General features: G+C 39.6%; 1 protein-coding gene across 1 annotated transcript in view; it reads right to left on the reverse strand.

Annotated features, from left to right (window-relative positions):
* The window catches only part of ZNF653 (zinc finger protein 653), an 845,378-nt gene extending 833,193 nt beyond the window's left edge, over window positions 1–12,185 (reverse strand). The window contains exon 1 of the mRNA XM_044084632.1: window positions 11,537–12,185. Within this exon, the coding sequence (XP_043940567.1) occupies window positions 11,537–12,033 (497 nt within the window). The 5' untranslated portion in view covers window positions 12,034–12,185. The remainder of the gene's footprint in view (window positions 1–11,536) is intronic.
* Between the last annotated feature and the right edge of the window lie 11,215 nt (window positions 12,186–23,400).

Genomic DNA, 23,400 nt, shown 5'->3' on the forward strand with positions numbered 1-23,400 from the left:
ACCAGAAAAGCCTGAGGAAGTAGCAGACGAAACTAGGTTTGAAGGGATAGAATTTTGAAAGCAAGGGACCTTCAAAAAGGTGTTTAGCTGACATTCATCATCCAGAATGGGTCTCCGGGTGCCTTCTTTCCTGGGAACCAAAACATTCTGGAATAAAACTTCTTCACCTGTGAGAAGTTGGAACCTCTTGAATTGTTCCTTGAGCCAAGAGGCCCTGAAGCACCTCTGGAAAAAATGGCAACTGTTCCCGAGGAGGCTAAGGAATGACCAAAAAGGGGAGGGGGGTTCCAAACCATTTAACAACCCTTGCTATGGAAAAAACCCAGGAGTCTTGGGTGATTTTTACCCAAATAAGAAGAAACGGGGAAAGATGCAGTGAAAGACGAATGCAACCAAGAAGAACAGGACAGTCAGATGGCACAATGTTTGTCAAGAAAAGGAGGCTTCTGAGTAGAAGGGGTCTGGGTAGCCTTAGCAGGGGGAGCCCCTCTACAACCCTTTTTACCTTTAGGGGGATGGTGAGACTGCCTACGGACAAAGGTAGGCTTATTAGGATAATTCCTCTGAAACTTGAGCACAGGGGAAAAAATATGCTTCAATTCCTGTAAGGCTTTGTCCTTTTCTTGCAGAGACTTAAGCAACTCTGCAGCAGCAGCACCAAACAAATATTCATTATCCAGAGGATCATCCATCAGTTTAACCTTGAGATCATCAGGTAAAGGCTAAAGTCTGAGCCAAAAGATCCAAAAGCAGCAGCCCTAGATGAATCATCAGCTGCATTTAATGGAATGATGAGCTACTTGGGAGGACATCCCAAGCAAAGCAAGAGCAGAGGTCTTCCTCTCAGAATCAGGGAGATCAGAAATGGCCTGAGAGGCTTGAGAGAAAACAGCCAAAACAAACTATCGGACACACATGTGACTAGGTAAACAGCCCTAAAGGCTAGGGTAGCAGAGGAACACTCATATAGAAACTTAACTTGCAGTCCTCAGGCACTTTATAAAACCTATCAGATTTTTTGGGAGCAGGAGATCGAGAATCTGGAGCCTTAGAAAAATTAGAAAAAGCATCCAGCAAGGCAGCACGAACCAGAGGAACAGCAAAGGGCCTAGGAGACTCCATTTGTAAAAGCTCATGGTACCCCTTCTGAACAGCAGACAATCATAGTACCATTTGAAAAATTCCATCATTCTGGAAAGATCATCATCAAATAAAATCTCCTCAGAAGGAGAATCAGGACTGACAGACTTTTCTTCCTCAGAACCACAGCCCAGTGGCAAAGGAATCTGGGAGGACTAAGTCAGGGATTCTTCATCAGAATCAGCACCCTCCTCCTCAGAAAACTCATTTTCCTTAGGCCTCTTTAAGAGGGGTAGAAGACCAGGTGGGAGCAGGAATAGAAACTCCCTGTGGAGACTTGAGAGCCATAAGGACATTAAATCCTCGAGTGAAATACTGCCATTCACTCTGCGGACACTTGGGAGCAGGTGATATAGGTTTAGTTTTCTGATTCTTTTTAAGAAGGACATCAGCCTTGAAAAATTCTGGAGGCTCCGACCCCTGACAGCACTCAAAGGTAGTTGGCACCTCTTCCCCAACTAAAATTTGAGAAACACCCCCTAGCCCCTTCAGTAATAACCAGCCGCGGTTCCGCCTCTACATCTGAGACACATGTCTGCAAAACCTCCATGGACTTGCATGGCATCAGGTCCATGCCAGCCTCCAAAGCAGCTGTGGCAGAGGAATCTGAGAAACAAATCAATCAGACACCCCTCCAGGCTTTCAACAGCCTCAAGAGATGTCCAGTGGAGATTCTACAGCAGAAGAATCAGACTGTGATTTATTGGCCTTTTTCTTTGTAGACAGCGGGACCACAGACAGAGAAGATCCTTCCATGATATTCTTGGCCAACAATTTAAGTTGTTGGTTTTCAAGATAAATCACTAGAGAAGAAAGCTGACTCCAACATCTTAGGGACAAAAGACTGACAAATCTCGCAAGACGTATGGTCAAGAAAAGTGCCTAAACAGAACAAACTGCTTGTGGGGAATCTGTCTCCCACACTGGCATTTCCCCTTTCTGGATGACATGAAACCAACCCTACGTCACTAGATGGGTTGCCAACTGGCTTACTGACAGAATCCACACTGTAAAAGTAGCCAACTCCAAATCCAGCTCCAGACAAGTGGAGAACCTCAGGGTTCAGTCCTGGGACCACTCTTGTTTGGCATCTACTTCTCTGAAGTACAGGCCAATACTAAGGGACTCTGGCTAACAAAGTTTGCAGATGACTGCAAACTGGGATCCATTATTGAATCTCCAAATGATGTGGATACTCTATAAAAGGGAGATTTGGAATTTTTGTCTGAAAGTGCTTGCATAGGTAATTTTTTTACCTCAAGCAAATTTAAGAGCTTTTTCCTCCAGTCAGACAGCAAATGCTGAACATGAGATGGGAAAAGAAAGAGTGGCGAATGAGAACATGTTAACAAACCGGCAAATTTGAAAAATTCTCCAACATACTTTTTCAAAAATTTCGGTGGTGCAAATGGTGGTAATAAAGAAAATGATTTGTCAAAACTGGCTCCAAGTGATGGTCACTATTGATGCGACACTTAGAACCACTGTACAAAATTGGAAAAATGTGGAGGGTGCCAATTTATACAGCCATACTCAATTTTACTGTGTAAAGCAAAGCATATCTAGAATTACACTAGTTAACATGAGTTTAACCATTTGTAAATGCAAAATTACTTAAAAACACCATCACACAATAACATTTACTACTCCAGTGCAAGATCTCAAAACTAACTCCACATTACAAGTAAATATATTAAACAAATGAGATGAAAGCCTATGGGGAAACAATTTATTCTGTAAACTTAAGTTTATAATATATACTTTCTCATGGTAATTATCATTCCGTAACACATTCAGCTTATGAAGCCCATATAAGTAAAACAGGTGAGCAGCATCACTGCAGTGTGTTTAACTTCACAAAAGGTAAGCAAGAAGGCCACCCAAGTCAGCAGAGCTGTATGTAGAGAACAGTACAGTACAGCTGTTTCGTCCTTTAGGCATCCAAAGACAGACTGCTGCTAACAAACTTAGATAGTGCAGGCAAATTCATCCTTGTAGTTCTGCAAATTTATTAACTAAGGTCTTAAACTCTTTCTAAATAAGGCATCTTTTGAAGTTCTGCTTTGATGCTCTGGCCACACTTCCTTTTCTTCAATCCAAAAAACATCTCACCTTGACAAACTAGATGTATTTTTTAACAAGAAACATTTTTATTAAATTATCACTTATGACATAGCAAATCATACATTTATATAAATGAAAACAATCCATACTGACAATCTTAGATGTAAACATTATATGTCACAAACCCTACCAACAAATTTTTAGTTGCAAACATTACACATTGCTTATAATCTACCCAATCATTGTCAAACATTGCACAGCTCATTCAAATCCTGCCTTCTTTTAAATCTCATTCCTCCCCTGTATGTACTGTTCCCAAAATTCCCATTTTTTCTATGTAATTTGCTCCTACCCTCTTCTAAAGATACCAATTCCAGCTATTTTACCTCTGTTATTATATTCACTACTTCTAGTACAGTTGGTTTAGACTTTGACATCCATTTTTCTATCTAGTAACTGCTTTTTGGCAGCCACCACAATTAGACTCAGCAAGGCCTTACTATGTCTAGGCAATTCCAATTCTGTATCATAGCTCAGAAAAATCATTCCCCTAGATACACCAATTTGCTCATTAAGTACTTCTGATAGAGTAGTCTACAAGGAATCTTTAAAGTATGCCAACTCATTGCACTCCCAGAAAATATGTTCCCAATATGTTCCCAATTACCTCTTTCTTCCTCATCAAACCTCCAACATTTGCTGTCTACCTGAAGAAAAATTCTCTGGAGTCTACCTGGGGTATAAAAATACCCATAAAACAAAATAAAACTTAAAATGTATAAACATTTCCAAGCAAAAATCCTGAATCTTCTACTCTGTTGCATACTTGGAAGACATAAATATATCCCCCCACACACACTGTTTCTTTGTGAATCGCTTATCCATTCTCTCTTCCCAATCCTTTATAAACTTCTCTGATTCATTCTTATAGTTACCGTGCAATACTTTATATGCTCCATTAATTATTCCTTTTTTAACAGCAGCTTCTCTTCTAGATTCTAATAAAAATCTACCAGTGCTAGTCTTTCATTTAGGACCTCCCTATTTCTCTTTGCCTATACTCTGATATCAATCCTGGGTAGGGACGGCAGTCTCTAACCTGCAGTCCAAATAAATTCTTGGCACCTTCATATTCTCCTACATTTCCCTGTCTGGTTATTTGCTCCCAATACCTTGGTTCTTTTGCCAGTTTTCTCCAATAAATTCCAGCCCTCTCTTGCCTACTGTCTGTATCCCTAACTGCAGTCATCCCTATTAGCAGAATCTCCTTTCTCCATTCCCATGTTGGCTTAGTTCTTAGAACACCTTCTGATAATTTATATAATATTCTGTATGACTGGAATTTTGGATGCAAATCTTTAAGGAGAATAATAGACTCTCCTTGCTTCTTCAGTTTCCTCAGTTTCATCATCATTATCCCTTTCCATTTTAATTATAGGTTTCTGCTTGTGCTATGTATAGGAGCCTTAACTGTGTAGCTCTGAAATACCCTTTCAAATTAGGTAATCCCATACCACCTTGTTCTATTGGAAGAATCAACTTATTCCACTTGTCAAATTAAATGTTGTTACCAATTGTTCAAACCCTGGCAACAGCACGGAAATCAGTTTAGCAAGTAAAGGCTGCCAAAACGAAAATATCTTTGAGGAGAAGCAAAGAGTAAATTATCAGCCCTAACCTCCTTGCACATCTGTTCAGCACAGCAACATTTAAACAGCACCTACTCTATTATCAACTTGATCCAGTAGTGAGCCTGCACAAACTCAGAGGTTACTTACAACTATGAACTTCGAATAAATACGACTTGGAAAAACACTCCCTGCTTACTCAACATGCTTCACTTCTGCTTAGTATCCAACAGTGGAATTCTGAAATACTTCCTACTCATCATACTAATGGGGGGGGGGGGCAAACAATGTTTAGCTTATTCTCAGCAGGCTTCATCTTGAATGTTTAGCTTATTCTCAGCAGGCTTCATCTTGAATGTTTAGCTTATTCTCAGCAGGCTTCATTTTGTCATGACCTAGAAGCAGAACCATTGAATGTTTCCTTTTACTGATGGGACATAGAAAGTGAATAGTTCAAAACAAACACTCAAATTAAGAGTTCTTACTAATAACCCTGAAAATGTATGGGATACTAGAAAAAGTGGATGGGTGATTATAATAGCAAACCTAACAGGAGGATAATGATTTTGTCTTGAAAATGATTTAAAAAAGAAGGTCAGTGACCCAGCATGAAAACCTTAAAAATCAAACTCTCTTATACTGTTTCCTACAACATTTAAGTTCTTCCTTTTAAATTAGGAGAAAGGAAATTTGAAGTTTTGGATCTGGTGCTTGCTTTTATACACATCATCATCCCTACTGAAAATGAGAATATAGACTGAACTTGCAGTTCTTTGAAGAGGTAAAAACAAAGCAGAATCAAAATCCTCTACGAAAAGAGAAATTAAATATCAGTTGAAGTCAAAACCTGAATAGAAATGAGATATATTTTGCATTTATTTATTCATTTTTTTACTTCCTTTACGTGCATTGCTACAATGGCAGTTAAAGTAACTAATTACACATTTAACATCTTAAATGCTTTACTTGTCATTTATAATGATGGTTACAGGAATAAACATACATGAGCATCTACCCAAGAGTGGATATTAATTTACAGTATTAAAGAAATGTACACAACAGAACATTAACTTAATCAGCATACTCAACATACTCAGATTTAGCACTCGAACATTAACGCATCTTGAAAAGTTCAGACACTTAAGAATTACTAGATATTCAGTTTCTATTAGCATTTTTTCCTCTGCATAAACTTCAGTAGCCTCTTACAGTACTTCGTTTTAGATTACTGGTAATCTAGTAGACAGTGTGTGGCGATGTAGTTATCTTTAACGTCACCTCCAATCTTAAGTCATTTTTATTTGATTCAGCCGTTAAATCAACTTTATGTCACAGCCTTCCAAAAACATACAATTTCCAAAGCACACAGTACTCCCTGAAAACGCTCAAGAAACATCCAAATATAGTTATTATTCCTCTTTCTCTTCTGGTGAATACATCTCCGTATGGCCCACATTCTTATCACCTCTCTAACCTGTTCCATCACATTGTTGTACGGCCATCTTTGATATGATTACTGCCAAGTCCCTCTATTTGTCAACCACAAACACATCCATCAACACATATTTAATACTCTTCTCCAGGTCACTTCCACCCAAGTATAGTCTTGAGATGATCTGAAATAAAAAAAAAAACTGCAGGGGTCAAACTGTGCTGGTAGTGTAATGTACTGGTTAATTACATTGTCAAATATTATTTAAATTCTAGTGTTCTACTACATTAAAGTGTAGTTTCCTAAAGAAGGACCGAATTCTCATTTCACAATAATATTAAAGATATGTGTAGTCTTAATGGTTTGCTTACAATTATTCTTACATGGTAAACACAGCTGGGGATTACCACTAACTTTGCATATGCTGCTACGTACAGCTCAGAAAAAACAATTCTGGTAACTGGCCACATGAATGCTGGATTCTCAATACACATTTTTTCAGCATGCAATACTTTCTACTGTACTGATGCCGGGCACCATCTGCACTCACCATCAGTCCCACTTCTTTTGGTGGTCCATTTTCCAACTAAATTAGGATAAACAGCTCTTGTGGGATGCACCTGGCAAGACATTTCAGACAATGAGTTGTTTATACTGCCGTAAAGTACTATGGTAGACACCCACAGCAGTCATAGTGCAGTCAATGAACTGCTGTGAATACAAAAATGGGGCTGATGAATTAAGTATACTGTTGCAGTTTAGATGCCAGTGGCTTCTGCTTTAGCTGTATATCATCTTTGACTCTACAGTACAGTGGTATCACTGTAAGAAATGTAATATACTGTTTTGAGCTAGGGTTGCCTTCTCCCCAGCAAAGTCAATTGTTGGGTTATGTTGGATATTGGAGGTACGTAGCACAGCTGGCCATGAGGAACAGGCTTCTTTTTTTTTTTTTGGGGGGGGGGGGTGCAGCCACTCTATCAGATACATATATATATAACTTTACACGCAATACATATATATATATATATATATATACATATATATATATATATATATACATATATATATATTTTTTTTTTTTTTTTGTTATAGACAGAGAATGTATTATTCTTCTAACAAATAACAATGACTGATTAAATGATGTCCTGCTTATAAGGAATTTTATAGCTCAAGCTATTTCTCCAACTAACAACAAGCTATTTCTGCAACTAACAAAAATGTTCCCAAATTACAACAATTTACAACCATATTAAACTGTTTCATAATCATGCTCATCCATATTATATAAACAATTCTACGTAGTGTGTGTATACATGGTTATGTACGCTAAATCATACATAACGGTGAACCAGAAACACCAACAAATTATGTTCAAACATATATAATTTTGAACAAACTAAAAAGATTACAAAAGGAAAGCTATTTCCTCTCCCAATCTGAACATTAAAACCCCCATAATACTAGCCCAAAATTTGTCTAAACGCTAGAGAATGCCGACTACTCTCAGCATTATTAATCTCTTGCCAGCACTGACATGAATTTATGGAATTCAGTGTTCTCATCAGCTAGTCACCTAATTGGGAGAAAAACACGTTTTTGTTCTGCTCCTCTAATGATCATCTGGATTTCCCTCTGGTCTACCCTAGTGAACCATCAACACCCCCACTGCTGAAGGTCATATGGCTAATTTACTCCTCAGGGGAGGGGGGACCAGAAGAAGGGCTTTCACCTATGTAGAGGAATGGGGATTGTACACAAATCCTATCCCATGTGCAATGGGTACCTGCAAGCATGGGTCACTCACTTCAGTGAACCTCTCAAGCCTGCCTCAGCCTCCTTGAAGCTGGTGCTCCCATGTGATCTCCAGTCTCCACTGAGGACTAACACAAGACCAGGCAGCCCAAACACATACTCCATACCCCTCACAGAAAGAGGAGTTATCCAAACGTCACTACAAGCTTCCAGGCCACTAATCAAACTAGTGTGGCCTGGGTTGTAGTCAGGGCTCTATTCCTCTGTGCCATCAGAGCTGATGAGAAAATGTACTTGTGCTATACAGAAAGGGCAAACATGGAGAACAATGGACCATGCCATGTGAAATGTGCAACTGCAACTTTCTACCTTGCAATCCATCAGCTGCTTGATTTCTGACTGGCATCAGCAAAGCACAGCAGTCTTAATTTTTTACCTGAGCAAATAGGTTGACCGCTGGTTTGGACCCCCCCTCAAAAAAAGGCAGCATACACGTGTGTGAAGAAGACTATATGGAAATAGTAATCCTATAAAGCCAAATAAGCTACAACAGAAAGTACAGAGTATTTTCTTCACAGTATGACAAATATGAATAAAATCATTTCATACAACACCAACAGAGTATGACTATTACAAAACCAAGGTGATGTTATAGATTTACTGCACAAAAAAGTAAATAAACAAAAACTATATTCTGTTTTGTGTTGTTTAAATTCTAAGTAATAAACACAGGCGGGGACAGGTGCACAATACACAAAACAGAAGAGGAGAAAAAAAAGAAACTAAATAAGATCATTAGCAAGCAAATGTTCTGGTCACATAAATGCAGGTGTTGGCTTAGTACTCAAGAGAAAGAGATCCACAAACTTAATAATTCTGAAGTCATCCAGGAAAGAAAGAAAACAAAAAAGAAAAAGGCAAGTAAAATTAGAATTAGAGTTGCAGCAGGAAACTTACCATCATAGAAAGATGCGGAAATGGAAGCAGGGGTGAGAGGAAGTGATGGTACTGACTGTAGAAATATAAACATGAGCACTCCAAGGGCAGCTGTGCTGGGGCCTCTCAGGATCTTCAAAATTTTCAGTCAGCCAGCACAAGTAACTGCAGCTAATTATTAAAGTCACTATCAAAAGTGCAAGGCTAAAATTAAATATCATGCTAGCAAGAAAATAGTCAAAATAGGCAAAAGGTACACAATCGGTACAATCCTTCAAAATGTGGTATTTTACAAAGACAGAAAACATACAGGACACTACAAGAACCAAAACATAAAAAAAAAAATAATGTTTGCCACAATTCAGTAAATCGATTCAAAATGCCCATCTCCAAACACACAGCTAATAGGAAACTAAAAATAAAGAAAAACAATATGGTTTTATTAATCAGGTTGGTCTCAGCAGACCTATGGCCTATCTTAAAGGGATACTCACATTGCTATTCATAATGACTACAGGAAATTTGGGCTCCACTTGAGTTAACCAAGGTCTCATCTGAAGGACAGTACTCAGGAGAACAGCGTCTCCTGAACGGTACTATTAATACTGGAAAAAGAATCCATGCACCTCCTACAGGACTAAAAGCTGCAGTCGTCTTATTTTCCAGTAATAAAGTCAAGTTTCCTACCTGTGCCACTTTCTAATCCAGTGTAGGTCTAGTAAACCTTGCAGATCAAGACAGGTGAAGTACAATGTTATTATCCAGCAGACACCAAATGCACACTTCAAACACAATCTGTATTTTTACATCTGCCAAACACATTCAACCAGTCACCAATTTTGACTGTGTTCTCAACCTCAAGTCATTCTGGCAACTGAGGAAACCCATAGATTTCTAAATATCATAGTAATGCGCAGATACTTCAAAGCATCTACTTCTCTAGAATTCCACACAGATTTGGACTTCAAGTAAAACATCATAACCAACTTTTCTGTGACATTAGACAAATGACAACATTTAAATAAACACAGTTTCAACTAAATACTGTCAGATCTCAATTTCACTCTCTCTGCTAGCTTTATTACATTCAAGAAGCATGAACACGGTCAAATCATAAATTTCAAAATTATTTTAAAAGACAAAACCTGCACAGTAACTAAATGTGTTATACAAACACAAGCAGCAATACTTCACCTTTCTCAAAACTTTAGTACTGCCACAAGGGAACACAGAATTTAAAAAAATAAAACACACTGGGACAACCCCAACCAAATCTCTGAAATGCACTTTTATTTGTAGTCATTGAGTAATATTTTATTAATATTACCATTTGCATTATAGCTTACACTAAATAAGGGCAAGTTGTAGCAACAATCACGACCATGGAATGCGAAGAAACAAATCAGTAATGCACATTTCAAAGAATTCACCCACAACCCACTCTACATATACAAGAAAGAAAAAAACATTATGTTGAAGAGAGTAGCAGTACATCAGGACATAGTAGTAACCACCATCAAAATTACTTGCAGTTAGCATTACCAAAACATGTCTGCAGTAATGCAACTTCAAATTATCCACTGTTCTAACCAAAATACATATTTTAACAAGAGATGAGGTATGTATGTATGTATTTAGTGTGTAGACTTCAACCTTTAATTCATAACCATGAAGCACAATTCTGCATCTATGTACATGTCAGTGCAGGACTATCAACACTGGACAGGGCTCACAACTGTAAATATGAAGACCTTCAACTTCACTACATGGAGAATGTTGGCCTGCATGGGATGCATACTGTGAATATGGTGTAGAAGTATACACTTGATGTAAGCTACATGCTTAAACAAACCTCTGATGAGCAGGACAGTTACCCCCTTACTCTGAGTTCATAGCACAGTTCAGTCAGCTTAAACACTCAGCATTTCATAGCCTCATTCAGAGAATGGGATAAGGTTGAGTGCCATCTTGCAGTGTCACAGAATGTATGCCAGGTGAACACTGACCAGTACAGAATGATTGCCAGCTGAGTGTCAAATGACACAGAATGTGCAAAACGCAAATATAAACGTTATGCTGAATCAGATCATTACCACAAGACAGGGGCTGCACATTTTTAGTTTATCTAGTCAGGTTTTCGAGTTCTTCTCTCTCTAGCATAGCTTTACAATGTTGCACCAGCTGCACTGCTGTTTGTACATACAAACTTTTTTCAATTGCTACAGCTATTCTTAACGGTTATATTTTTACACCACTGTTAACTCTGTGCATTTCATTCGCTGTATGCATTGCTTGTATTTCTCAGCTTATAATTGTTTTCTGTGCATTCATTTGAATCCCTACATTCACTGTTGTTAATATTTCTTGTATATCTTATGTCTGAACTCAGAAATTGGTCCATATGAATTTGTACTCTGCCCTAGGAAACACATAACTAAAATTACCCATCCCATTCAAAACTGCAAATTAGTATGGTGTGAGGAATCCTAACAGGTGAAACTGGGAGTTATAAATTATAAATACACGCATTGACAATCAATGTGTGCTTTTTCATGACATAAGACAAATCACCACCACTTACCCTGGTTGTTTGCTATTTTTACTATAACTCTTCTCTACAGCTATTAAGTAAGCCGCCAGTTTGGCATCGGTCCAGCCGTTCCGCCGCCGCAGCTCCACCCACAATTCGTGCGCCTCCCCTAGATACACACGCCGCACATCGTACTTCCGGCGAGACTCGAGCCGCCGCCGGGCACGGTCGGTCTCAGTGAGTCGTGGTCGGCCACGGGACCGTCGACTTTCTGTCTCTTCCCGTTTGGTACCGACAGTCCCAGCTTCAGACTCATGCTCGACATCTGCATCAGACTCCTCAGTTGTACAGCTGTCAGACACAGCAGTTAAGTCACTACCCCTTGGCTCTGCGGAAGATTCCTCTCCTGTGTTCCGACTTCGCCGAACCATTTCACTGCTTCGAACCATCATACGAGATGTTGTGGTTGAACTCCCGGAAACGGATCTAGCTTGACCCGTTGGCAAAAGGAAGTGACCCCTTCCCGAATGTCTCTCCGCATCTGTCATGTTTATTATGGTAGAAGGATTTATTTGGGAAGTGGTTTCTCGCTAATCAGTTACTGGCTTGCAGTGGTTGTAGAAGACACTGCCACAATTAATTCTCTCTTCTGTAGTAAAGATTACAACCCTTTTCTGCGCCTGCGTGCTTGTACGCATCTCTCTATGTGTATACTGTAGTCTTGTATACGTTTCTATGCAATTATCCTTCTTATATTTATAGAAATGTGGGTATTTAAACTGAGTGTGTGTGTTTCTGAATACAGTTCGGGTTACACTGTGTTTATACCAAAGTATGTGCTGTTACAATCGAAAACAATTCTGAATAGAGAAGAGTGACAAGAGGCTTTGTTTTGCAAACGTAGGTTTTATGGTTATGTTTTACTTTATCCCTCGAGTGCGCAGTAGCAAGGCCCGCCATAATCACGCGCGCCCATCTTCCAACTGCCGGTGATGTAAACGAAAAAGGAATTCGTGCTGATGTTCATATGTGTGAGATTTACTAGACATTAGCTTAGCAGGTGGCACAGATAGGCTAACACGGAATACAAGAAGACTTAGGATCGTAGCAAGTTACTGCGCTACTTTCCCCGAGGCCCTTATAAGTCTAGCCAATAAATTAACCCGTGTTCCCACAAGTCGGCACCTGATGCCCCTGTACAGCAGGGACACAGGTGGAATAATTTCATCAAGGTGGGATCAGAGATTGCTCTGTATGCCAGACATAGATCACCTCTGAGGAGTTTGTATGAGATGGAGTAGAGGGACAGAGCTTTTAGCCTATCCATGTAGGACAAATTTTTGAAGCCCTGGATTCTCCTGGTCAGGAACCTCTGTGGTCTGTCTAGATGCTGCATGTGCTGCGGGGTACATGCCGAAATGGCCGTTTTCCTCCCTTATCAGGCCCAGTGATCGAGTATTACAGGGAAGTTATGACTTTCTTGTTCCTGGAAGAAATATCCTTACTAATGAGGTAAGCCATGTAGAAAGCTCTCCGTACAGTGGTAGCAAGATGGTGGTCAATTGCTGTCAACTGGGTGTCTAGGTCCTTCACAACTGCTTGCGTGCTTAGGACTTTGTTATTAATGTGATAATTTGTGGAAATGTTGCTCTACCCAAAGGGGTATTGCATTTTTTGGTGTTTAGTTTGAGGCCGTGTTTCTGGCACCAGTCATTTGTCAGTGTGAGACCCTGTTGTTGTATGTCTGTATCACTAGGGGAGTTGATGACCGCGCCCAGCTTGCAGTCATCTGAAAACCTGGTCAGCCATAGGCCTCTGGTTTTGGCTTGCACCTCGGAGAAGTATATCCCAAACAGCAGGGCCCCCCTCAAAACTGGTCCCTGTGGTACGCTGCTCATTACGAGTCTACTACTTGAGGTTGCTTCCCCTATCAATGAGCCAGTTAGCTACCTATCTGGTGACATACGGATTTACGCCAAGCTGGGATAGTTTATCTATTATTACCGAGTGGGGAGCAGTGTCACAGGCGTGCACCATCTTCTCCTCATCCACGGCTGTGGTGACTGACTCAAAGAAGTCTACCAAATTTAACAGGCATGATATCCCCTTGACAAAACCAAGCTGTGTGGGATCAAGCTTTTGGCGGTTGCAGATGTCTTTGTTAACGTGGTCCATGATAATGTATTCCATGGCCTTGTAAATCAGGCTAGTTAGGCTAATGAGTGTATAATTGCCTGGATGGGTGGGCAAATCCACCTTTGTGCAGAGGGATGATGATGGCCATCCTCCATTTGGCTAGGACTAAACAAACCGGTATTCAGACATAGGTTGAATAGGGTACCTAATATTACTGCAAGTTCCTGCCTGAGTTGATGCAGGATGCATCCTGGGATGTTATCGGGTCCCATGAAAGCTGTGGTTTTAGTCTTTTAAGAGGCAGTAATGACTTGTTCCCTAGAGATAAGGGGTGGGGGCAGGTGCTGAGAAATCCTGGATTACTGATGGGGGGGGGGGGCAGAGGGGTGAAGTTTTCACTGAACCTGTCTGCGAGCAGGTTGGTTATATCCGTGGCATTTGTATACGTGGTGTCCTAGATTATTAGTTCTGAGCAGATTTTGGTGTTTCCCCTTAGATTGTGGATGTATGTGAAGAAGACCTTATTATTGTCTTTAATAGATGTGGCCAGTTTGGACTTGAAGTTTGCTTTGGAGGATTTCACTAATACCCTCATTTGCCTGTTTGGAAGCAGTCTCCCCTTGACCTAATTTGGCATCTGTTCTTCTTGGTCCTGGACAGCAATATTTTCCTTTTGTTGTACAGTTTATTTGTAGCTGATGTCCACCAGACAGGTTTACTCTTCCTTGAGGAAGAGGATTTTGTCCTGTCAGGTATTGCTGAATCCATGTATCTATATAAGTGGTCGTATAGTATTTTGGTGTAGGTTTGGACATTAGTGCCAGTTCCTATTGTTGGGGAGGGGGCTGTGAAGCTGTTTAGACCTTCCCTCAGGGAGTTGTAATCAACTTTGGAGAAGTATTTTTGTTTAACCCTAGCTGGGGGGGGGGGGGGGGTTGGGTGAGGAGAGGTGGTGAATGCTTGCAGTGAGTGCAGTTTCATGTTGAAACTCTTAGCGATCAGCAGCATGACCTTTAAATTGCATTTAGATGAAATTCTAATGTTTGTAGTTTTGACCTGAAGGTATTGCCTAAAAAGGCACTATGGGGGAGGCAAGACCCTTTGCCACGAGCCTGAATCCCATGGGAGACGGATGCAGGCCATCTTTGGCAAAGCATCATGGTCTGTCAGTCATGTCTTCCCAGGCTGGCAGGTACTGGATCCCCTTAGAATGACATCAGAAACTAAGCTAGTTGTTAAAGTAAATCATTTTTTGTTTGTATTGAGGCATCATTCTGGGTGACAATAGAATGCTGCTTAAGGCTAGTGACATATCTGCCTGTAAGCTCAGTCATGTTTCTCTTCATGTAGTCCGGAGAGGTGCATCTCGTGTCATTCACGTCAACATGTACTATGACAGAGTTATTGTATTACTTGTTGAGGGACCCGAGTACATGGGTGATGTGCCAGGTTCTGACAGCTGACAAACAACTTACCATGACTTTCTTCTTATCCAACATGGTGAGAGGCACATCTGTGTGCCTCACAATGGTGTCTCCTGTGATTAATATATTAGATTTATGGTTAGGCCTTGATGGCTGTGAGACACAGGTGTGTGGACTATGTGTGGTGTGGTAGGCTGTGGAGTTTGTGTGTGTTTTTTGTCTCGGATGTCTGTTTTGTTTAGGTATGTTTTTGTTAAGAACCTGTGCATATGCATGTGTTGTGTTAGTGTGGGTGATGATTGAGGTGTAGTGTTTGTACAGACAGCCTTCTCGGCGCCGGCTAGACTGGCTTGTGAGGTAGAGAGTATAGACTAATTGTATCTCTCAGAGTTTGTGTTCGTAGGTGGTAGTAAGAGATGGTTGTCTGTGTACATGAGACAGTTGCTACACTGTCTCAGGATGTCCATGTCCACCAGATTGGCAGGAGAAAGTGTAGGAAACTGTCAATCCATATTTGTCAGAATCTGTGAGGGGGATGAGCTAAGGGGGGGGGGGGTGAAGGTGGAAAGATCTGAAATGGGTACTAGTAGCTTGTGTTTGTACAGAGGCTGTAAAGAAGCTTCATTACCTCAGGAATAGTAAGAGGTAGATCTCGCCAAGGCTTTTGACACCATCCCCCACTCTGGAATTATAGATAAATTCACTAAACTAGGTATAAATCCCTGTCACAAGATGGGTTGCCAACTGGCTCACTGACAGAACCCACACTGTAAAAGTAGCAGACTCCAAATCCGACTTCAGACCAGTGACAAGTGGAGTAACACAGGGTTCAGTCCTGGGTCCTCTCCTGTTTGGTATGTACTTCTGTGAAGTACAGGCTAACGTAGAAGGTCTTTAGCTAATGAAGTTTGCAGATGACTGCAAACTACGAGCCATAATCTAATCTCCTAACGATGTGGACATCCTACAAAAGGGCCTCACTCAAACAGATGCCTGGTGTCAAAGCCATGGCCTCAAGCTCAGTGCCAAAAAGTGCATTTTCATCCCCTTTGGTAAAAACTCTGTACCCATGAGCTACCACATAGGTAGTAGTCTACTGAACACCGAAAGTGTGATAAGAGACCTTGGGACACAGGTGGACAGTAGTCTTTCCTTTGATAATCACATTGTCACAGTAGTTAGGAAATCCTTCTACATGGCACACCTCATCACAAAAGGTTTCTCATCCAGGAAAAAAGAGGTCATTGTTCCCCTCTACTCGTCACTCATTAGACCCATTATAGAGTACAAAGCCCCTTTTGGTAAGTACCTTACAAGACATCCACAACAACTGGAAAGGCAGCAGAAATACCTCACAAAGAGGATTACTGGCCTCAAACATGTTCCCTACGCAGACTGTCTCAAAAAACTTCACCTTTACTCAGTCGTATATCGCCTACTTGAAGGGGATCTCTGCCTAACATACAAACCTATGTCAAACCCAGAGCTGTTGGAAAAAATCTGAATCCCTTTGAGTTACACGCTCTAGGGACCTAAACCTTGTCACTAGAATAAACAGAACATGTGGGAGGGATAGAATTCTGTCCCAGAGACTTCCCATACTCTGGAACAAACTATCTATCTATCTATATCAAATAAAGCTCCTCATTAGCACTCTTCAAGAAAAATCTTGATGCTTGGATGGGAAATTCACCCTGGGGATCACCTCTGTGGCTCTGCTCGACGGGCACAGCAAAATCATTTTCTTGGGTGGCAAAAGCCAGGGTGCCTTTTTGGCTAGGCTTATATAGGCCTTAGGGCCAACAGCTTAGTGCCTACCTATGAAGGGAAAATTTGAAGCTGGAATATGTTGCAATGGGTTAAATCAGCACAGTGGAGGTGTGTGATGCACAAACAAGCACAGCCTCATGCAAACTCGGTTTAAATACCAGAACAATGGAAGAATTTAGAAGCTCAGATTACTACCCAGTCCTACTAGTCCTTGCACTTTCAACCAATCACTCATGTTACTTTCACTAACACAGAAGACAGGCCCCTACCAGTACAATATGGCTGCCAGAAAACTCGGCAAGCAAGACAGCCAGGCCTGGATGCAGCAAACCTGTATCCAGACTATGCTACTTGACTATTACACAGAAAACTCCCAGAAAATACACAAAAAAGCACAGATACAGCACTCACAAACAGACATAACTGTCAGTATGAAAAAAATCAGTTTACAGTTAATTCAGTAAAAATGCAGTTACAGTAATGAAACATTACTTAGCAATGAAAATACAGCTAAAACAGTACAAGAATGCATTGAAACAGTAAAAAGCTTTATAACAGTCCAAAATGTAGTAGATTAGCTGTATAGCACAACTAGGAAGTGCAATTCAATGAAATAAATGTGAAAAAACCCACATATTCTGCTCTTGGAGTCTTAAGGAATTTCTGTTACGTCACAGTGATGGATCAGCACTCTTCAGCCTGGTAAAAACAAGCACAGCCCCCTGCAAACACAGGGTTTAAATAACCTGAAAAGATGGATACAGGTTCTTCGTGGTTTACATGTAATTTGTTCATATACAATATGGGAAAAATGCAGCAATCTCCAGATCTTGCCATGCTTTGTAATATAGTAAATGTCCATTTCTGCGTGAAATGCCTTGCGGGTTACTACAGTAAAACATTACCACTGGTACTATGCTATCACAAGTTTAAGGACTTCAATCATTATAAATTTGGTAGTTTACGATCAGCTTCACCAAAACTCAAGTGTGGTAAGTAATTTGTGTATTGTAGGTTAGCTTAAGTAATCCAAAGTCAGAGAATTGAGGATTTGTATTTTGTTTTGAAAATTAGTGCCATTAGATATGAATGAGCATAGCTAGAGTGGAAATAAAGCTTATGTGTGCAGAGAACACTGAAACATGTTGATCATATATGTTTCTATAAATGGGTCTGTTTTGTTTACCCTATCTCTAATCTTGTTTGCAAGGAAAAAGCTTTGCTCTGCTGCTGCAGTTGTTGCTGTATCCATTATGGAACACTGTTCATGGGTCAAAATATCAATAATGGTTGTTTGTGTAGCATGATACAGAATGCTAACTTCAGTGATGGATTTCAGCCTTGGCGTATAGTCGCATGCTCCGTCCTTTTGAAAACCACCTATATTTTAAGACATCCCTCTGTACTCCACTTTTAGTAGTACAGTGTGTGCCGATTTTCACTCTAGCTGCTATGCCGAGTTTTAGTCTTAAATCTGTAGCTCAGCATAGTAGTTAGAGTGAAAATAAGCTACAAACAAGAGTGAACATTGTCATACCTTACTGTAATGTTCTGGATGGCAGAAACCAGTCAGTTAGCGGGAGTGAGTTATTTATTTTTCCCACTGTCTTTTCCTTGGGTTGTAGCTGGTAAATTATCAGAGTGGGGGATGGCGGGGGGTACTGACTACAAGTCATTTAACTAAAAAAAAAAAGTAAAAGTTGGGTTCTTGCTTTAAATTTATGGATGCACTCTGTGTTGCGTCTGCCTGCTTGGTATTAAAAGCATACACCCAGAGCATTGTATGAGATTTGATTTCCAAAACAGGAGTAGCAGCATGGCAATTTCTGAAATGGGAATGGGAACAGAAGCAAAGCATTCTCATCATCAGGACTGCAGCATAAGCATTATGGATAATGGCTTGCTTTATCGTTTTCAATACACAATTCGGCAGCAGAAATGGAAGTAGGTCATTATGAATGCCAGATACTCTGACACACACAGTTTTGTTCCACCTTATCTTTAAATAATATTTTAGCAGATATATTTACATTTAATACTTGAACCAGCAATAGTTTGTCATGCATTGTTAATTACTGAAAATATTGTGGTGAATATACGTCAGCATTAGAGGCTGCAAAGTCAAGACAATACCAGATAGTTTTAGTTATGATTAATAGAACATAATCAGAGCTTTATTATTAATAGAGCGTTAGTCCTGTCAGGGCATTTTCATGCATTTTGTCAGAATCTATCACTAACTGAGTAGCAGGAATTCACATGAACAGTTATGGAAAATAATACTGATCTACTTCTAAACAAATGACAACATAAGTGTGATCAAAAACATGCCAAAAGAAAACCACTGCAATGACTGAAAAGGGCTGTTATACAGAGCAATGGTAAAACAACCCTTTCACAATTACAAACACAGAAAGCATTATTGTTTCAAGGAATTACTCATTCATTTCTTGTATTTTAAAATGCAGCCCTTCTAGAATTCAACCATTTGTCTGGTAAACTGTAGTCCAGTACAATTTTTAATTAAAAAATAAAAGTTTAGATTAGAACATTGACAACTTTTCCTGCCTTAGTTTAGTTTACAGGCATACTCTCCCTGTGTGTATACATGCTTCTTTACAGGCATTACACATCCTCTTACTGCTTTTACAGAAATATACATGTGTAAAATTTAATTTTCCTAGGCTGGAGCAACAGCAGCATTATATAAATGTTTTGCTGCTTTTTTGGTGAATGTTGATACTTTGGAACCCAGCAGCATTATATTAGGTAGAAAGTGTGTGTGTGTGTGTGTGTGTATTGCCATAGTTTGAGATGGCAGGTTAGTTAATTAACTTGCCCATGCTCAAACCCTGTATCTTGGTTACAGGAGACAAGAGCCTGGATCCTGTATATCATCTGCAAGACCCTACTGTAGCCCTTGGTTGTTAGGGTTGGTTGAAATGGGTACCTTTGTTATTTATCATACATTTTGTTTCAATGCCTAATGGAAAAAATGACCAAAACCACAAATTTAAAAAGCATTTAAATAAACATTGCTGTACTTCATAGGAAATGCATGAAATCAGGAAGGTGAGTGAAATAACGCATGCATTTCTGTGTGGTCCTAAAAAAGTGTACAGGGGACCATGGATTGAAAACAGCCCAGGGACCAAGGTACATATAATCCATCACTGATCCGCTGCATTTTCAATGAATGTGAGTTCTGAATCTGATGCATTTTCAATTAATGTCAGCTTCAAGGAGAAGTTTATTGTTGCCCATGCTACTTTTGTTTTCAATGTGCAACTGTTTTGTTTAACAAATTGCCATCGGTGTTTGCGCTATAAAATTTGGAAGGGGTTTTATTGACACAGGTATATTAAATATACTTATCTTTCCTGCAGAAGACTTGGGTTCTACTCTCACATCATATAAATGGATTACTGACACTGCAATGCACTTTAAGGGGGAGTGATGTACTTCTGAGATGAAATGTTAAAGTAAGGTCCCATCTACCTGCTTTGATGGCAGGTGCTCTGAAATGTTTTACATCCACCTGAGCTAGCAAAAAGAATAGGAGATGTTTCCCGATGCCCTGGCCGAATTTCACCTAGTTGTATAAATACCAACAAGGGCCTCCCTTGAAAAGAGGCTTAGAACCTAGTGGGATTAACTTGTTCAACAAAGGGTAAATACATTAAATCCACATCTCTATCTTCATTTCAGAAGTAAAGAAAATAGTATGTATGCTGACAGTTTTGAACAGTGTTTGCAGTCATTTGGGGGGATAAGTAATGGAACACCAAAATGGCTGCTGGGGGTCAATTACCCTCCCTAGGGCCTCATTTGACCAGGATCTGGTACTGTAAGCTATTATTTTTTAATCCTGTAATGTAAAACCATATACTAAAGGTAGCAATAGGCCTGGGGATGTCTGTAGATGAATTAATTTGCTCTGCTGTTTACCATTTCTTATGGTCACAGTACCCTAAATTATGTTATAGAATGAATGGGAACTTGGCATCTGGAGTGTTTTTGAGAAATAAACAGGGATTCCAATAGAAGGGGCTTGATGGACAGCAGGCATGTGAGACAGAAATTGCCTAGAAGAAAGTAGTCATTTCAGTTTATTTTGCAACTTCGGACTTAGTATGTCAATCTTTATTTACCCATAAATTCTGTTTGTTTAGAGCGGTTTAAAATTTGACCTCTACGCAGTCTGTCTTGGATTCACGAGACTTGTAATTTCAGGTAGATTGTTGCTTATCTGTGTGCATCTGAGACATCATCTCTGTTGCAAAGTTGTTTTAACAGCAGTGCTTTTTGTACATATGTCCTAAGCATATTTTTTAATTCAGTTTTGTGTTAGCAGTGAAAGGCTGGCATGCTATTTTCAGCAGCCAGTCATTTGCTTTAGACATATGGGCATATGTAAAGTTATATTATCCTTAAATTGTGCTTTAGATGAACAGTACCTTTGGAGTTAAAATAACATACCATATTCTAAGTTAGGTGGGAGGGTGAGACATAGAATCTTTAATTTCAGGCCTTCAGTAAATCAGATTTATTATTATTGCTTTTTTAAATTGAAACTAGTGATCTATTAAAGGTTGCAAAAGAAGTAAATGGTGATACTTTCCATGTGCTTCATCATCTCTTTGCTTAAATATTTTATTTTTATTAGCTTTATTGCATTCTGTTAGGTGGGGATTTAAGCCTGGTGAACAGTTTATGCCTGTGTTACTTTGCCAAGGGGGGTGTAAAGTAAATCTATACTGAATTAAACTTTTGGGAAAAATGGCACCTACTATAACAGTATTTTAATCTAGCAGGGTCAAACCAGATACTTGGTAGGCAGTGGGTATGGGGACTGTTTGTAGGTAAAATGATTGGCACTGAACAGTAAGAGTGTGTTCTGCTGAGGAAACCTTTTTGTGTTCAGTTATTTTTGCACAAATTATATGGAGTATTTATGAATTAATTCAAACGTCTGTGCCTCTGGTTTATATTTGATGCTGCAATAATATCAATGTAGATTCTGAACTGATTCTGAAAATGCATTTAGAAATTTGGGCTAAGCTCCTAAATGGTCACCTTGACTGTATGCCCAGTAACTACCTATGAATCTAAAAATTACCTGCATTTTTATAATACTTGCTTTGGTTATGTCACCTTCATTGGGACTCTTTCCAAGGTTAGCATAATGGATGTGCAGGATATGCCACTATGAAGGGGACTGTGGCTTGACATGGATAACCAATCATGGCATCCAGGCATGCTTTGCAACAAGTGGTACTATCTGTAAATTATCTGTTTGCTGGACAAGAGTTACATACCTCCATTACCATAGCCACACCGCAATGATGTACAACTGAATGTATTCAGCACCCTCTAGCTGGTCTAGTTCCCAGACTGTGCATCCCCCACTCCTGCAAAGTCCTGGATCCACCACTGCAGTGGGTTCCCATATTAAGGTTAGCAGTAGTAGATGAAGCAGAGTGTATCTGAAGACAGTGTGTCAAAGGAAGATGTTCCTGAACTTTCTGTGGAATGCTCACAAGAAATAGAAAGCAAAAAAAATGCTCATAAGAAACAGAGAAGAAAATGATCTAAGGGATGATTTGCTTGATGTAATGGAGATGGATAGACATATTTGGGTTGATGAAATAAAATAGATTACAGAAATAAATAAGACCCAAAATGTTAAGACTGGTAAAAATGAAGGCAACATCCAGAACTATTAACATAAATTCACAAGATATAACAGAAGTAAGTAGGATACATTACTGTACAGCTACGCTAGTAATTAATAAAAGTATTACCACAAAAAATAGATTAACAAATGAAAGGAAGGGAACAAGTAAAATGCCACTGTGGAAAATGATAAAGCAATAAAGACAATAACTATCACTGTTGGAAGAGTTTAGAAACGGGAACAGGTAATCAAATACTTGTGTGTTGCTTTTATCATGTCTTATCAAAACAGACCAGGATCTATCATACAGTGTTGTCAAGAATAAACTATAAAAGTATCAGCACATACAGAAAAAATAGAAGATATGCAGATAAGAAGGAAAAAGAAAATAAGCATTTCATTGATGACTGAAAAGGTTTTACATAGAACCTCAAAACAAAGCAAAAAAGAAATATATACAAAGACCATGTTGCAAACTGGAATCTCCAGATTTGCTACCAAGGCAAAAATCCTCCTCCCATCACTGCACCTCCCTACACTCTTTAAATTGGCTTGAACTCCCTAATCAACTTGACTTCTTCCAAATCGTCACAGCCCACAAATTGTTATTTCAACCTACTAGCTGCCTTGCATTATCTAATATCTTACAACCATATACCCCCTTAGATCTATTCACCAAAACCTTATAATCGTCCAAAAACCCACACACCCAGCTGGTCGGCTTCTACTCTCCTTTTCCCTAGCCAAAAAATGGAATGTCCTGCCCTCTACTCTGAGGACCTGTGACAATCCACACACCTTCAAAACACAACTTCATTCTTACCTAGTTCTTCACAGGAAATGTAACTGCACTCTTCAACTCATACCTCCCAAGCTCTGCTCATCCTTCTCTCCTGACTAACCTTCAT

This window comes from Protopterus annectens, chromosome 9.part0, assembly GCF_019279795.1.
Source record: "Protopterus annectens isolate FY-2018-M chromosome 9.part0, PAN1.0, whole genome shotgun sequence".
Classification (NCBI taxonomy): Eukaryota; Metazoa; Chordata; order Ceratodontiformes; family Protopteridae; genus Protopterus; species Protopterus annectens.